The 15,571-nt window shown below is 42.2% G+C and overlaps 1 protein-coding gene across 1 annotated transcript in view; it reads left to right on the top strand.

Moving 5' to 3' along the window:
• DYNC2H1 (dynein cytoplasmic 2 heavy chain 1) overlaps window positions 1-15,571 on the top strand; it is a 274,850-nt gene that overhangs the window by 118,969 nt on the left and 140,310 nt on the right. Inside the window, exons 67-71 of the mRNA XM_032844099.1 lie at window positions 4,227-4,390; window positions 6,064-6,183; window positions 6,733-6,867; window positions 8,266-8,409; window positions 11,805-11,894. Of these exons, the coding sequence (XP_032699990.1) occupies window positions 4,227-4,390; window positions 6,064-6,183; window positions 6,733-6,867; window positions 8,266-8,409; window positions 11,805-11,894 (653 nt within the window). The remainder of the gene's footprint in view (window positions 1-4,226; window positions 4,391-6,063; window positions 6,184-6,732; window positions 6,868-8,265; window positions 8,410-11,804; window positions 11,895-15,571) is intronic.

Raw genomic sequence — 15,571 nt, forward strand, 5'->3', positions numbered from 1 at the left:
GACTGCCTTCCTGACAGTGTAGGTAGGTTGGCTTGTGTCCGTATGTTGCTTAAATGGGAGAGAGAGCAGAAGCCATGGACTCCAGAGGCCTGGCCTGGTCCTCACAGCCCGCTGTGGGGTTCCGCATGGACCGGGAGTCATTTCACAGCACCAGCAGCCCACAGGCCATGCTGGGACCATCCTCAAGTCTCAGTCTCAAATGAGAGTACGTTCCGATCACACCGATAACCAGACAGCTTCCTCTCCCAGCTAACTGGAGTGGCTTCTGCGTTTGTTGTGTTTTAACCAGTTATCACGTAGTCCCCTTCCACTTCCCTTCCTCCTCGAGAAACATTATTAAGATCACGGTCGTCGATTGTCCACACCTGTTCCCCAGCAAAACCACACGGTCCTTGAACCGTTGTCCAGTCACCTAATGTAAGCCCCGTCCTGTGACCGGTGTCTCTGGGCCATCTTCCCACGACCATACCGTGTCTCCACGGGACCTCATTGTGAACTGCCGGCCGGCGTGACTTGTTCTGTTTGTCTTCTATGGTGTGTGTGTATCACGTTTGCTAAAGTTACGTATCTTTAAAGCATTTGCTCATTTCGTCCAAATTGCCAAATGTAATGGTGTATATTTTATATAATGTTCTCATAACTTTTTGGTTTAAGTTGGTTGTATAATGATGTCTCTTTCTTGACATTGATCATTTTTTTCCCTCAATCCATCTTTAATGAAGGTTTATCAGTTTTACTAATCTCTTCAAAATACCAACTTTTAACTTTGTTGATTTCCTTTATTTTTAAATTATTTTTTCTGTTTTGTTTCACTTTTTTTTTTTAAAGGTTTTATTTATTTATTTGACAAACAGAGATCACAAGTAGGCAGAGAGGCAGGAAGAGAGGAGGAAGCAGGCTTCCCGCTGAGCAGAGAGCCCAATGAGGGGCTCGATTCCAGGACGCTGAGATCATGACCTGAGCCAAAGTCAGAGGCTTTAACCCACTGAGCCAGTCAGGCGCCCCTTCTTTCACGTTTTCACTTGAGTTCTAGTTAGTTAGCTTATAGTATAGTACTGGTTCAGGAGGAGAGCTCAATGATTTGTCACTTAAATATGACACCCAGTGCTCATCACAACAGGTACCCTCCGTAATGCCCATCGTTCTCTTTATTGTATTTTTGAACTGGTTTTTCCTCTTTGGAATTCCCTTCCCGTTATTTTTCCTTAGATTTCCTTTGGTGTTCTTTTCTCTAGATTCTTGAGATGGAAATTCAAAATACTGACATTTCATCTTTTTTTAAATACATTTATTGATGTCTATAAATTTCCCTCTCAGCCTCCTCCAGCTTCATGCCAGTGTTTTAACTTCTTTTCAGTTCATTGACTTACATAACTTTATTGTTGTTATTTTATGTCTTGGCAGTTGGAGATTTTCTAGTGCCCTTTCATGTTCAGCACAACTCCCTTTTGGCCAGAGAACTTGCTCTGCAGTATTCAGTTGCTTGAACCTTGGTGTTCTTTCTCTTTAGCTGGACATTTCATTACTTTTTCCATGTACACTTGAAAATTATGTGAAATTTGCTCTTTGTTGTTTAATTTTTCCTAAAGTTAGTTTTGTCAGGTTTGTTCATTATAGTGTTGTTTTTTTGTGTGTCTTTACTCTCTTTGCCTTTTTTTTTTTTTATCATTTCTTGAGAGAATTTCTTAAAGGTTCTATGATTTTTAAATTTGTTTTTCTTTTAGTTCTCTTAGTTTTTGCTTTAAATATTTGAAGCTGTGTTTTGGGGTGCATACATATTTGAAAATGTGATCTTTCCCTGTTTGGGTTATTTTCTTTATCGTTCTGAAATGTCCTTTTTCTACAGAAATGTATCAAGTTTTAGAGTCTGCTATTAGAATGGTTACATTGCTTTGGGGGGTTAGTGTCTGCATGGTAATAATTTTTCTTTTACTTTCCATTTTCTGTTAGTCTTGTTTCTCAAGGGCGCCTCTCTTCACTTTACCACTTGGTTTTCAGTTCCACTCACCGTGTAGTCTTTCGGTTTGTTACGTAATTTAACACAGCTAAGCAGGTCATTTGATCCCTGATCCAGTTTTGTAATTAATGTGGTTTTATTTCTTGATAAAACATTTCCTATTTTTTTAATGGTCACCCTCCATATAACAATGTGTATCTTTGACTTTTTATTTTATTACAAATAAATTAAATGCCTTGCCACTTCCCCAGGGCACTTGACCCCATGGACCCCCTACCTGCCCCTGCGTTGTTGTGACACACCATCAGGGTCACAGGATGTCCTAATGACTGTCTTTAAAACCTGTATTTACACAGATTGATCTTTCTATGGTTCTCCAAGTCTTTCATCATTCCCATCATCTCCTCATTTACATCTAGGTTATTTTTCCTTTTTAAATTGTCATTCTTTTTTTTTTTTTTTAAAGATTTTATTTATTTATTTGACAGGGATCACAAGTAGTCAGAGAGGCAGGCAGAGAGAGAGAGGGGGGAAGCAGGCCTCCTGCTGAGCAGAGAGCCCGATGCGGGACTCGATCCCAGGACCCTGAGACCATGACCCGAGCCGGAGGCAGAGGCTTTAACCCACTGAGCCACCCAGGCACCCCTTAAATTGCCATTCTTGTTTGGTTCACAGGCAGGGTTCTGTTAGTGTCAGGTGTGCGGCCCCGTGACGGAGCACTCGTGGACACGGCTCAGTGCTCATCATGGGACGCGTGCGCCCCTCTCCACCCACCTCAGCTTTCTTCTGTCTGAGGCATTTCCTTTCCTGTGTCCTTCAGGGAAGTCCCATTGGGAACAAACTTCTTGTTCTTTGGTTTCTGAGGGAGATTTGTTTTTCGGCCTGGCATGGAATCCTGGGTTGGTATTTATTTTCTTTAGCAGTTTAAAGATTTTATTCCTTCATCATCTAGCTTTTGTCAGTCCCATTGAGAAACACCTGCGGCTCTTATCCTTGCTCTTCAGGGGCGATGGGTGTTTTCCTCCAGATGCTTTACGACTTCCCCATTTGTTTCCTGCGGTTTGATTATGATGTCCCTAGAACTGGCTTTCTTTGCATTTATCCTGCTTACGTTTTCTTGAAACATTCCAGTTGATGTAGAAGTATTTCATTGGGGTTTTAAATTTGTGTTTTTCTGATAAAGGTTGTAGTTCAACATTGTTTTGATATTGTTTTTTGGACATTTATATATCCTTTTTCATAAAGTGCTTATTGAATTATTTTCATATTAACTTAAAAAAAGTTTTTAAGTAAAATTTAAAAACCCATTCTGGGGTTCTCAAAAACTCCTTACAATACTTTTCTTAGTCTTTGAAAATAATCTTTGAAAGTGTGTATTTTGTACTTAAAAAATAAATAATTATTTGTTAATTTAAAATTTTAAGTTTCGGGTATAATTGCTGATTTATTTTTCTGTGTGTGTTGTATAATGGATATCTTTTTTTATTAAATTTTGGAATATACACCTTTATGAGGTGGAACTTTATTTTCTCTTAGTTTAATTTCTTACCTCAAGTCACTTGTATATGGCAATCTGAATAAGTCCTTTGAAGTTAATAATGAGCATCCTTGCAATTCCTCATATATTGATAATCCTAGGTTTTCACCAGCTCTTTCTGTCTTTACATAGTACATCTTAAAAGCTAGAAAATGAACACTTTTAAAAAAAATATGTATTTTAGAGAGAGCAAGAGAGAGGCAGCATGAGTCGGAGGGGTGGAGGGAGAGGGAGAGAGAATCCCAAGCAGACTCCCCACTGAGCTGGGAGCCCGATGCCAGACTTGATCCCGGGACCCTGAGATCATGACCTGAGCCAAAGGCAGACGCTTTATTGACTGAGCCACCAAAGCTGCTCAATGAACATCTTTTAACTGATGAGTTACGTGGAGAATTGTATATAACTGAGTTGTTATTGTTTGTGTCACCTATAATTAGTCATTTCAGGAAAATTTTGAATAAAATGTAATATGTATATATTTCTTTGACGCATCAGTATCCCAAGATCGTCTTACTGACTGGTGCTTAAGCCCTGTTTGTATATGTGCTGACGAACAGGGCTTTCTGGTTCCTAGTTCCTTGGGCAGCTAACTGCTGCTATTCCATACTCTACTAAAAAGCCTGTGCTAATGACTGTTGAGAAATACTAGGAAATGTAAATTAGATTTGGTAATGTCATAAAGCAAAAGACAGAATATTGAAGCCAACTAATTGTGTCGTTTTAAACAAATAGGACCACGTTATGTGGTACAAATAGGTGACAAAATTATTGACTACAATGAAGAATTCCGACTTTTCTTGTCAACAAGAAACCCAAATCCCTTCATCCCACCGGACGCAGCCTCCATCGTTACAGAGGTCAACTTCACGACCACCAGGAGTGGATTGCGAGGACAGGTACGTGTGGCCACCGAGACGTGACCTCTGCGGTCTCCTGCAGCTTGGTGTATCAGAGGACTCTCGGAACTGGAGGTGCCTTTGTGGAAGTGATTAGCGTTTAAACTTTTGGAACCGTCTTGACAATCTGTTTGTGGGTGGAGTCAAGCCTTGGGGTGTACTTTATCATTTGTGTTAGACTCGTGCGTCTGTTGTTAGCATGGAAGCGCCGCTTCTCCCAGCCGCACGTTAATTTCAGGGTCGATTTCTGTCATGTGTGGGAGAGTTTGGGAGAGAGAAGGATCATAGATTGAGTTCAGCTACGTTCTCTGTTTTAATTATAAAAACTGAAGTTCACGTACGAGAACTCCGTTTCAGTTGACTTGTTTGGCTGATTGAGGGCGGGTGTTAGAGTCCCCAGCTGACATTTGTCTTTCCACTAGGACGTATGCGTCTTTGAATTTTCATCTCTGTGTATGACTTCTTATGATTTAGGCCATGATGTGAATCTCAAAATGATTTTTTATATTCTAGGCTTTTGCTTCCATTTCCTCTCTCATTTTCCTCTTCAGGCTATCTTGCCTGTTGACTTTGAGTCCTTCTGTTTTTCACTCATCTAACAGTTGTAGACTCTTCCTGTTTTCATTTACTATGATAGTGTGTATATTTGGTACATTTTTACTTAATTATAATTTTCAAAAATTTCCTTTAAAATTCTTTTTCTTATAGTAACATACAGCTCACAGCATGTGTTACTATGGGTGGTATGTTTTGACTTACTTGGATGATGCTTCTTATAAATAAAACTATGAAGGGATTACTCAAAGCATGGCAGAATTGATTGGTGAAATTGCTCATGCTGTCTGGAGCCTGGCCATCCCCACGCAACGGGGGTCAGATCTGTCAGACGTGCTCAGTGAGGTCGCTTGTCCGGCGGATTTGCATGGACATGGTTTATGACCCTCCCGTGTCATAAACCCTAAAGTTTCAAAATGAAGAATTTGACATAGCATTTAAAAATGGCTTTAGGGAGATTCATTTAATTCGCCCATTTAAAGTGTGCAGTTCTATGGCTTTTTAGTGGACTGCCGGGTTCTTGTGGTAACTCTCTGGAGCACGTTTTGAAGAACAGCCAGACTTTTCCAAGGCGACTGTACTTTACTTCCCCGCCAGCAACGTGTGAGGATTCTGCTCCCCACTCCCCCATTTTGCTGACACACATTGTTACTTGTCTTTTCAACTGTAGCCGTTCTAGTGGGGGTGAAGTGGTGTCTCACTGAGATTGTGAGGATAGAGTATTTTAAGTAAGAGATCTCTTTGTTTCTTTATAGGAATATTTGCCACTTAAAAAATCTAGTCTCCATAGCTGTTACATATTTAATCTAATTTTAGAACTAAATATTACATATTGATATGTTAAGTAAGAAAATTTCTTACACATGTCCTATACTATTTAATGTTTTATTGATCAGTTTAACTATTTGCCTCTCTTTCGTCAAAAATAATTCTGAAAATTATAATATAATATGAATTATGAATATTATAATAGTCATATTTAATTAGAGTCAAATGAAGTACATACCATAATAATTGCAATATTTGGCACAACACAAGGCCTGTTTGTGGGAAGTTTGTTTTGTTCTGTTTGAACTTTACCGCTAAAATAACTGACTTAAAAAAAATTTTTTTTTAAGCTTTTGGCTTTAACTATTCAGCATGAGAAACCTGACTTAGAGGAGCAGAAAACAAAACTATTACAACAGGAAGAAGATAAGAAAATACAGTTAGCCAAGCTTGAGGAATCTCTTTTAGAGGTAAAATTTAGTTATTCAGGATGCTTTCTTATATGACATTTTTTTAGTGAATATAATTAATAGCTATTTAAAAATTCAGTAGTACCTTCCACATGTTTTTGGTTGTATCAAAGATATCTTAAAATAAAAAAATCAGAAAAAAGTAGATGTCTTGGAATACAAGATCTTAAGAAGTAATGGTAATTTAATGTCTAAAATAAGTGATTTTTAAGGAATACTGTCTTTATATTATATTATTTCACTGATGTTTAATTATCTATTATATGCTTAGAGTTTCAAGCGGCATTAAAATGTAGCATGAAATTATGATTTAATCTGTAACTTTAGTTTTTATTTTATTAGATTGATAAAATTAATACATATGCTTTGATGATATACTATGTAATGATTTACTCTAACATTCTCATAAGCTATAAAATGTTGAAATTCTTTTAAAATAACGTAAGTTTTCATAAACATTATTTAATGATAGCTAAGATGGGCTTCTTTTCATAGGTTATTTTAATATGTATGATAATATTCACATTATTTTATTGATTTTTGCTGCAGACACTTGCCACATCCCAAGGAAATATTTTGGAAAATAAGGATTTGATTGAATCTTTGAATCAGACGAAAGCGAGCAGCGCACTTATTCAGGAGTCGCTGAAAGAATCTTACAAACTCCAAGTTTCCCTTGACCAAGTAATTATTTCCTTTTTTTTGTAATCTTATATCATGTGTTCTTAAACTTTTATATTAATATGACTAAACAGTATAGAGTCAGGACTTTGGGGGAATGATGATTACAAAAAAGAAAGTTCTTCAGAAAGCCCAGAGCCTGGGTCTGATGGGTCCTGCTCTGGGGGGTGGGGTGAGACGCTCAGGGCAACAAGCATGAGGTCCGCTGGCCTCTGCTGACTTCTGCTGCCGCGTTAGCTCTGGTTCTGGGGTGACAGTCTTATACTGAAGTTGAAAATGAGAGTACTGAAAATGACTGTTAAGAGCATCTTTGCCATTCCTGGAGCTTTTTAAGATTAAGGCACATTCAATATATTAAGTAGGAGTTCTGAGGTGTTTTTTCCATTAAAAACATTTTCTTCCCTTAAGATGCCATGGCTTAAAATGCCTTTTGCCCTTCTTTAATAAGCCCTTTTGCAAAGTCCTAGTCCAAGTTCAGAACAGCCCGCCTTTCCTTCTGCACTCTGGTGGTGGAGCTTTGCCTGAAGGCGGGCTAATGCCCGCACAGATGAGGGCTCCCGTGCATTTCTGGGCTCCAGCCTCGCCTGGGCCCGTGCTGAAGGTGTCCTTTCGGGGCCATCCGGCCCGTGTCCTGGCTGTGCACCTGCAGGGCGCCGCCGTTTGTCCTGCGAAAGCCCCTGTGGGAACCGCTGCAGGAGCAGGTGTGCGGCCCTGGCTGAGCCCGGCCCCCTGGCTGAGCCCGGCCGATGGTGCACCCCTCTCTTCCCGGTCTCACAGCACAGGGCTTGGCCTGGGATCACAGTGACTCCCGAGTCCCACTGGGAACACTAGGCCCTGCCCAGTCGGGGCCCCTCCCCTGCGTCCCAGGGGTCCGTGTGCTCTCGGTCTGTTCGGTGCCCACGCGGAGCCTGACCCCCAGTCCAGGCTCCGCTCCATCAGTGTTCCTGCGGCCCCAGCACCCACACGCTCTACACTCGCGGTCGCTCTACACTCGGGGGCCGCGCTACACTCGCAGAGCTCTACACTCATGGTCTCCCCGCTCCCCTCCCTGCAGGGGCGATGGTGCCCTGCCCTCCGGCCACCCTAACAGCGACCCTACACTGCCTCCCTCTGGGAACGCACAGTCGCACCGCTGCTCTTGGGGCCTGACTGCTGAGCAGCCCCCCTCACTGCTCCCTCAGGCAGGTGCTCTGCGCCCTCCAGAGGGCCGCACATGGGGTCCCGGAGCTGAGACTTCTTTAATCCGCGGTGCTCAGTCTTGTAAGAGGACGGCGGGCTAGATGGTGCTGTGTGACATGTCACCATGTGGCACCCGTGTGGGACGCGCAGGGCGGCCGGCGGGGCACGGGGTGGCAGGTGCAGCCAGCACTGAGGGCCACCTCCACGCCCTCTGATCTGCAGGAGCGGGACGCCTACCTTCCCCTGGCTGACAGCGCCAGCAAGATGTACTTCATCATCTCCGACTTGTCCAAAATTAACAACATGTACCGCTTCAGCCTGGCAGCCTTTCTGCGACTTTTCCAGCGAGCTCTGCGGAGCAAGCAGGTACGCCGTTCTTATCCTATAGTGCGCAGTGGCTGAGATGCCTTGACTAGGGGCTTGGCTTAGGGTGAGAATTGCCTGTGAAAACTTGTCTGGAATTCTGTTTCAGAAGGCCGATGGGACTGTTTCAAACTATCTAAAGAGACTAGCTCAGAAACTAGCTAAACTGTGTTTTACGCTCTATACCAACCATCCTGGGGTGACAGTCCTCTCAATGGAAGTGATTTCAGTTCTGAGTACAAATCCATAAGTAATAGATTATCATTAAAATGGTATAAGGCTAAGAAGTTATCTACATAATCTCATTCCTTGGGGAAAACAACACTGAAAATGTCATTGTCAGTCATTTGAGCTGTGCTCCGTGCCAGGTCCTGTAGCTAAGGAGGCTAGAGGAGTGTCCTCCGCCTTATGGAGTGCGTCTGCTAAGGGGGAGGGGGTGTCTTCACCCACAGGTATCACACGGTCCTTACAGTAAGCCCCAGGGTAGCACGGACAGCTTTCACGCCTCCGTAGAAACCTGGGAAGATTGGGAGGCCGGATGGTGTGAGCCCTATACGCACGTGCTATCTAGACGTTTTCCTAACCCCAGGCTCGGCCAATCTGATGGTGGTTTTCTTTAGCTCACGGCTTCTGTGGGAAATTTGGCCAGGGCCAAGCAGCGATGGCTTACCTCTCTTTGACAGTGTTTGGGACCTCAGCTGGGACAGGAGGAGCGGAGCAGGGGTGGGAGGGGGAGGCTCCCCGGTCGCCCAGTGCCTGGGGCCAGAGGGCTTGGTGAGGAGGACACCGAGCTGGACTTCTGCACCACACAGAGTAGCAGATGTCTGGTAGGACATGTTGGGGGCTGAACGTGTGTTCCAGTGCGTGAGGCAGAAGCTGTTGTAAGTCAGCCTGGGGTCAGTGTCACCTGTGTTGTGTGCAGTCTGGCGGAGGCAGTCCCAAAGTTGCTGTGATCGAGAGGGTGGTGGTGGGGTGCACACCTCTTGACAAGATGGTATCAGAGAATGGGCCTTTGTTTTTTGTTTTTTTTTTTTAAAGGATTTTATTTATTTATTTGACAGAGAGATCACAAGTAGGCAGAGAGGCAGGCAGAGAGAGGGAGAAGCAGGGTCCCCACTGAGCAGAGAGCCCAATGAAGGGCTCGATCCCTGGACCCTGAGATCATGACCTGAGCCAAAGGCAGAGGCTTAACCCACTGAGCCACCCAGGAGCCCCAGAGAATGGGCCTGTGGTTTTTTTTGGGTTTTTTTTTGGTTTTTTTTTTCAGCGTAACAGTATTCATTGTTTTTGTACCACACCCAGTGCTCCATGCAGTCCGTGCCCTCTCTAGTACCCACCACCTGGTTCCCCCAACCTCCCACCCCCCACCTCTTCAAGCCCTTCAGATTGTTTTTCAGAGTCCATAGTCTCTCATGGTTCACCTCCCCTTCCAATTTCCCCCAACTCCCTTCTCCTCTCTAACTCCCCGTGTCCTCCATGCTATTTGTTATGCTCCACACATAAGTGAAACCATATGATAATTGACTCTCTCTGCTTGACTTATTTCACTCAGCATCATCTCTTCCATCCCGTCCATGTGGCTACAACAGTTGGGTAATATCCTTTCTGATGGAGGCATTAAGACAGCTACAGACATTGACGGTTTCTCTGTTTTCAGTGTGTTGCTTCTCTAGTGTTCTTCTGAGTTAAATTCCTAGACTTGGATGACTGGGACCACAGTGCCTGTCTGGAAGCTCTCAGACAAATGCCTTCTCATTACCCTTGGGGACATGTGCTTTTGGTGTGTTAAACTGAGGCGGTGACAGCGCCTTTTCCATCGGTGTCCCCACCAACACTGGATTACATCTTCGAATAATTTTTGCATGATAGATTTCTCATAATTACTTAGAAAGTACACAATTATAAGTTTATTTTAAATTCTTTCTTTTCCTTTAGTCTAAAAATATTCCTGTTCAAAGTCAGTGACTCTGGGGGCGCCTGGGTGGCTCCGTGGGTTAAGCCTCTGCCTTCCGCTAGGGTCATGATCTCCGGGTCCTGGGATCGAGCCCTGAGTTGGGCTCTCTGCTCGGCTTCCCCTCCCCCTCTGCCTGCCTCTCTGCCTACTTGTGATCTCTGTCCAATAAATACATAATAAATAAATAAATAAATAAAATCTTCCAAAAAAGAAGTCAGCGCTCTGAAGGAGCGGGAGAACTGACGAAGAGGTTAGCAGTTCCGCCTGAACCCAGTGGGGACTTGGGTTATGCTGGCGCACAGCTCTGTGTCTCCTCCGGAACCGGCCGTCTTTGATGGTGTGGCTCTGGAAGAACACTGACCTTCGTGTGTGTGTGCATGGTATGTGTATGCATGTGCGTGTGTATGTGCATGTGTGTGTGTATTGTGTGAATGTGTGTGCATGCGTATGTGTGCACGTGCGTGATCGTCGTGAAGCAGTAGTGAAGGGGAGAGGCTGTTTGCCACGTGAGCTCTCAGGTAGGACAGGTATCCCTGGGGCCGGGCCGGGGCCTGCTGCACATGAGAACCAGCCTGTGTGGTTTTATGTCGGTGTCACACCTCACCCAGCTTATCCTGGATGTAGTTCTTTAAACTGTTACAATTGTCGTACGAGTTTTTTTCTTGTCAGTTATAATCATAAGCAAGCAAGAAAATTTAGCCTAACTCGTACAGCTGAGTGCAACTTCCACGGGCTGTTTCCTCCAAGTGCTCCCTGAGGTGAGGTGGAAAGCTCTTTCACTGTTGGGGAGCAGACCAGCCTTGACAGTCCCTCTGTCTGTGTCCGCACCAAGCCCTCCTTCAGTAAGCAGAGGGAACAGCCATTAGTGGTATTTTCCAGATCGTGGCAGTCATATGCCACACGGAAGCAGAGAGCAGGTGAAGCACTAAAGGTGGTATGAGTTCTTCACAGCATCACGGTCGAAGTTATTGTCCATCTTTAGCTAACGTGGAAGGCGTGGTTTGAGATTGTTCAGGTTCTTATATGGAGGATGAGAAAATTTTATATTGGGTGGTTCTGGTCACCCTGTTTTGGGGCTGGGTTGATTATTATAATACAAGGAATGAAATGCGTTTAACCCATACTCATAGTATTTTTAATGCCATTATGTATCAAAGTGGTATTGTCAAATTCAATTCACATTGTATTATTGGAAATTGACTATAATTTTCATTCATTTAAATCCTTAACTCTGCATTAAAGAAAAATACATCAAATATTTTTCTTGTATTAGTGTACAAATTTAATGTACTTGTTTGGCCCCTTGAATTGACAAAGATAATTGTTCCAGAATCAGCTTTGAGTCTGGAGGAGCAGTTTATAGGTGTGATTATGCTAGGGGGTATTATTTACATGTTTATAAATTTCCTAATGGTTTTTTAAATTTTCTAATTGTAATTTATAGGAATCTGAAAATACAGAACAGAGAATCCAGTCTCTTATCAGCTCATTAAAACATATGGTCTATGAATATATATGCCGTTGTCTATTCAAGGTAAGAAGTACTATTTTTTCACATATAAAATACGACCTATATTTTGATTTCATTCATTATTACAGTTAAATTGTATCACATTTTACCTACAGAAAGGTATTGAAATTGGCATTTCTGATACTTTCCCAGAATGATGCTTATTGCTAACTGGAAGGTCTCATGGCGTGGGGGGTATGGTTGCGAGGGAGGAGAACGCGAGCAAGGAAGGGAAAGCACACGTGCAGGGGGGTCGGCCGCCGTGGCTCTGGACACCAGTAGCCAGGCTGTGGAGGTCATTTTCTAGCTGCACCGGTGTCCCCTGCTCAGCACTGGTGCCAGTGTGCACCACAGTAGGACGTTTGGGGGGTCTGTGTGGGAATACTTCCTCTACACAGTTAAATTCAAAAATACCTCCTGATATTGCCAGTGTCCCCTAGGTTGGGAGACAAAACTGGTTACATTCCTGGCGTTAGGAAGTAAACTAATGCCTGATCCTGAGTTGTGAAATTTGTCATGGATGTCTTCATATTACAAGGATCCCCGAGGATTATGAAGTGAAATGTAATTTAGAAATTTTGTATGTTGTAGAAAATAGAAGCTTTCACCTTTCACTTAGGATTTTTTTTTTTTTTTTTTTTTTTTAGTACTGGTCTTTGGGTATAGGCTGAGCTAGATGAGGAAGAGCTTTGTAAAGGCAATTAACTACATGAGAGAAACAGAGTTACTATGGTACTGTTATGTAGGGTTCTTAGAAAATCTTGGGAAAGATACAGTTAATGCATTTTTCAGAAAGGGACAGTAACTTTTTTGAGTAGAGTCAGAATATTGATGATGTTTCCTTGACACAGACGGAATTATTACTGGACGCTCAAAGACCTATAGTTGGACATTTCTGCAGGATGTTTCTTTAATGAGAACTGTGGAGACCCCATATAGGTCTATAGACAGTGTATATGTGTATTTTGGAGCTCTTATGGTTAGCCATCCTTCTAAAAATCACCTGTTTGGCCCCCAGTTTTAACTTGTATACATGAGGAATTATAAGCAGATAAAGAAGGAAGGTAAAATAAACAGCTTTAATAAAAATTCAGAGGAGATAAAAAATATTTATAAGCCATAACTTGATAAAAAATAGATTAATACTATCCAGATTAATAATAACCAAATTAATAATATCTGCTTATAAGCAGATGATCTCAAAGCCCAATTTGTCCCTAAAACATTATGACCTTAGGTAGATAGGAGGATGGCATCTCTAACATTTGTGTAATGTATTTTTGCACATAATACTGAAGCATTTTTATTACACAGACACAACCTAAAAATATTTTCTGAAAGATTTTCAAGCTTTATTTTATTTTATTTTACCTTCCTTATTTGCTGTGTTTGTTGATTTTCTTGGTATTCTAAAGAATAAGCTGTTTACAGAACAAGTCCACTTTATTGTAATTATTTTTAAATTTTATTTTTTAATCATTGGATTTATTTTTTGATTGCTACGTTATGAATTCTTATGATTAGTTTTTATTTTATTCACATATAATGTGCTGTTTGTTTCAGGGCTGTAGGTCTGTGACTCGTCAGGCTGACACACTTCACAGCACTCACCATAGCACATGGGCTGCTCAGTGTCCATCACCCACCACCCTGTCCCTGCCCCCCACGCCCCAGCAACCCTCAGTTTGTTTCCTGAGATGAAGAGTCTCTTGTGGTTTGTCTCCCTCCCCGGTCCCATCTTGGTTCATTTTTTTCTCCCTCCCTTTGGAGCTTTAATCTTTCTTATTCTTCTAGCAAATACATTAGAGCCACAAAGCTTCATTTTGATCACTCTCCGAAGAATATACTTAATGCTTTTTTACTTTTCTTTCAAGACCTATACACTCAAATAGGCTGTGATTTGTGAAAATATCACAGACCTGCACTTAGTTTAAAAATGTTTCAGTGGGAAGATAATAGAAACTTTCCTATTCACTGCAGAGATCAGCACCTTGTTCGGAATTCCTTGTTTCTGATCCATGTGTCTGTGCCTCTGCCTATGTGTTCTTACTTTTTTTTTTTAGTAATACACTGTGTTGACTGATGAGATTTAAACCCTTACGTCATGCGTTCTGTCATGTAATTAGGGGAAGATACAGTGCATGTTCAGTGTGGAGACAGTTGACTCTGTCAGCGGAGTTTAGTTGGGGCTGTCCTCTGTGCAAACACATGGCAGTGAGGCTCCAGCCAGCGTCCTGTTGCACGACACGGGGGCGCAAAGGCTGGGCGTCCTCGGCAGTGCGGTGCACGTGTGCGATTCCTTATCGCCCGTCTTGAGAAATACTTCTCTGTTGTGAGCAGTTAACACTCACCTTTGGAAAGCTGTCATGTATAATTCTAGAGACGTGTTTTAACTGGTGATGGACTGTCTGGTTTCTAATACTCCGATTTCTCGATCAGTGTGAATTCAGCAATCCACAGAGTTCCAGCATTGCGTAACCAGAAAGTACAGGAATTGTAGAGCAATGAGATCATTTCTCAAGACTGAGCACTGTAATCTGACCCAGGGTGGAACTGATTTCGTATTTTAGCGAAAGGGTTTTGCGTTTGTGGCAGTCAGCTCCACACTACCCTCCCTGCCAGTCTCTCTTGCTGATGTTGCTGGTGTGTTGGTGACAGCGTTGTGGCAGCAAGAGACCCTGAAACAGAAGCTGGGTTATTAGTGGTCACGTCACACCCACAGAGAACCAGCTTGACCTGGAACAAAAACGATTGACTTGTTTTGTAGCAGGAACTTTGGACTTTTAATAAACCAAACCGAATGGAGAAAGCTCTTTCCCTCAAGATCATTGGCTCTGCCGTTCTTCTTCTCCAAGAGACCAAAAGTGTTTCTTTCAGTAACCAAAGTATTTTGGACAATATAGCATAAGTAGCATACTTGGTTCCCCAAAACTTATGATTATAATGGAACTGTGTACAAGTTAGTACTTCTCCAGGTAATTTCTTCATCCCAGTTTATCACTTGGAGTAGATACAAAATAGTGGAAGTTGCGTTGGAGTGTTAAATAATTTCCACATATATTGGATGAGAGTAGAGAAAAGGGCATGTACTCTCAGTGTTTGGCCTTCCTCGTGGAAGTATTTCCTAAGGGAGCTCTGATGTGCAGAAAGACTGTCTGGTGAGGTGTGGAGAGCTCACCTCACCTCCCTCTTCCAATGAATTGGCTAGTTGAGTAAAATACAGATGAATCATACATTTTCAAAATAAAATCCTAGTGTCTTATGATTGTATTTATCTGACAAATCATTGAATTTGGATTCTGGTATTTTTTTCTGTCAAAATGTGTTTTCTTTTACAGAAAAGTGGATGTTCTTTGATTGACTGTTTATAAATTTTATAACTTGTTGCTGTTAAAATGAATCCTGATAATTTGGATCATTTTCTTCTGCTTAGGAAATTTTGAAACTTAGCATTTATCTAACCCTTTAGATTCTCATAAGGAGAGTTGGATTGCATAGAATTGTTCATGAAAATGTGTGACTTCGAGCACAAGTGTGGGTACTCAGGGTCGGTGCTATCTCAGTATTGTGTAGATTGGAGCAAGGCTTCATACGGTAACATCTGTTTTATACTTTCCCTGAATGTGTTTGCAAGTGACGAATAGGGTAGAGTGCTCTTCTTCCTACTGCTTCTTAATCTCTGAGAATCATGTGGTTTGTAG

Source organism: Lontra canadensis, unplaced genomic scaffold (genome assembly GCF_010015895.1).
Source record: "Lontra canadensis isolate GAN:19392208 unplaced genomic scaffold, GSC_riverotter_1.0 scaffold147, whole genome shotgun sequence".
NCBI lineage: Eukaryota > Metazoa > Chordata > Mammalia > Carnivora > Mustelidae > Lontra > Lontra canadensis.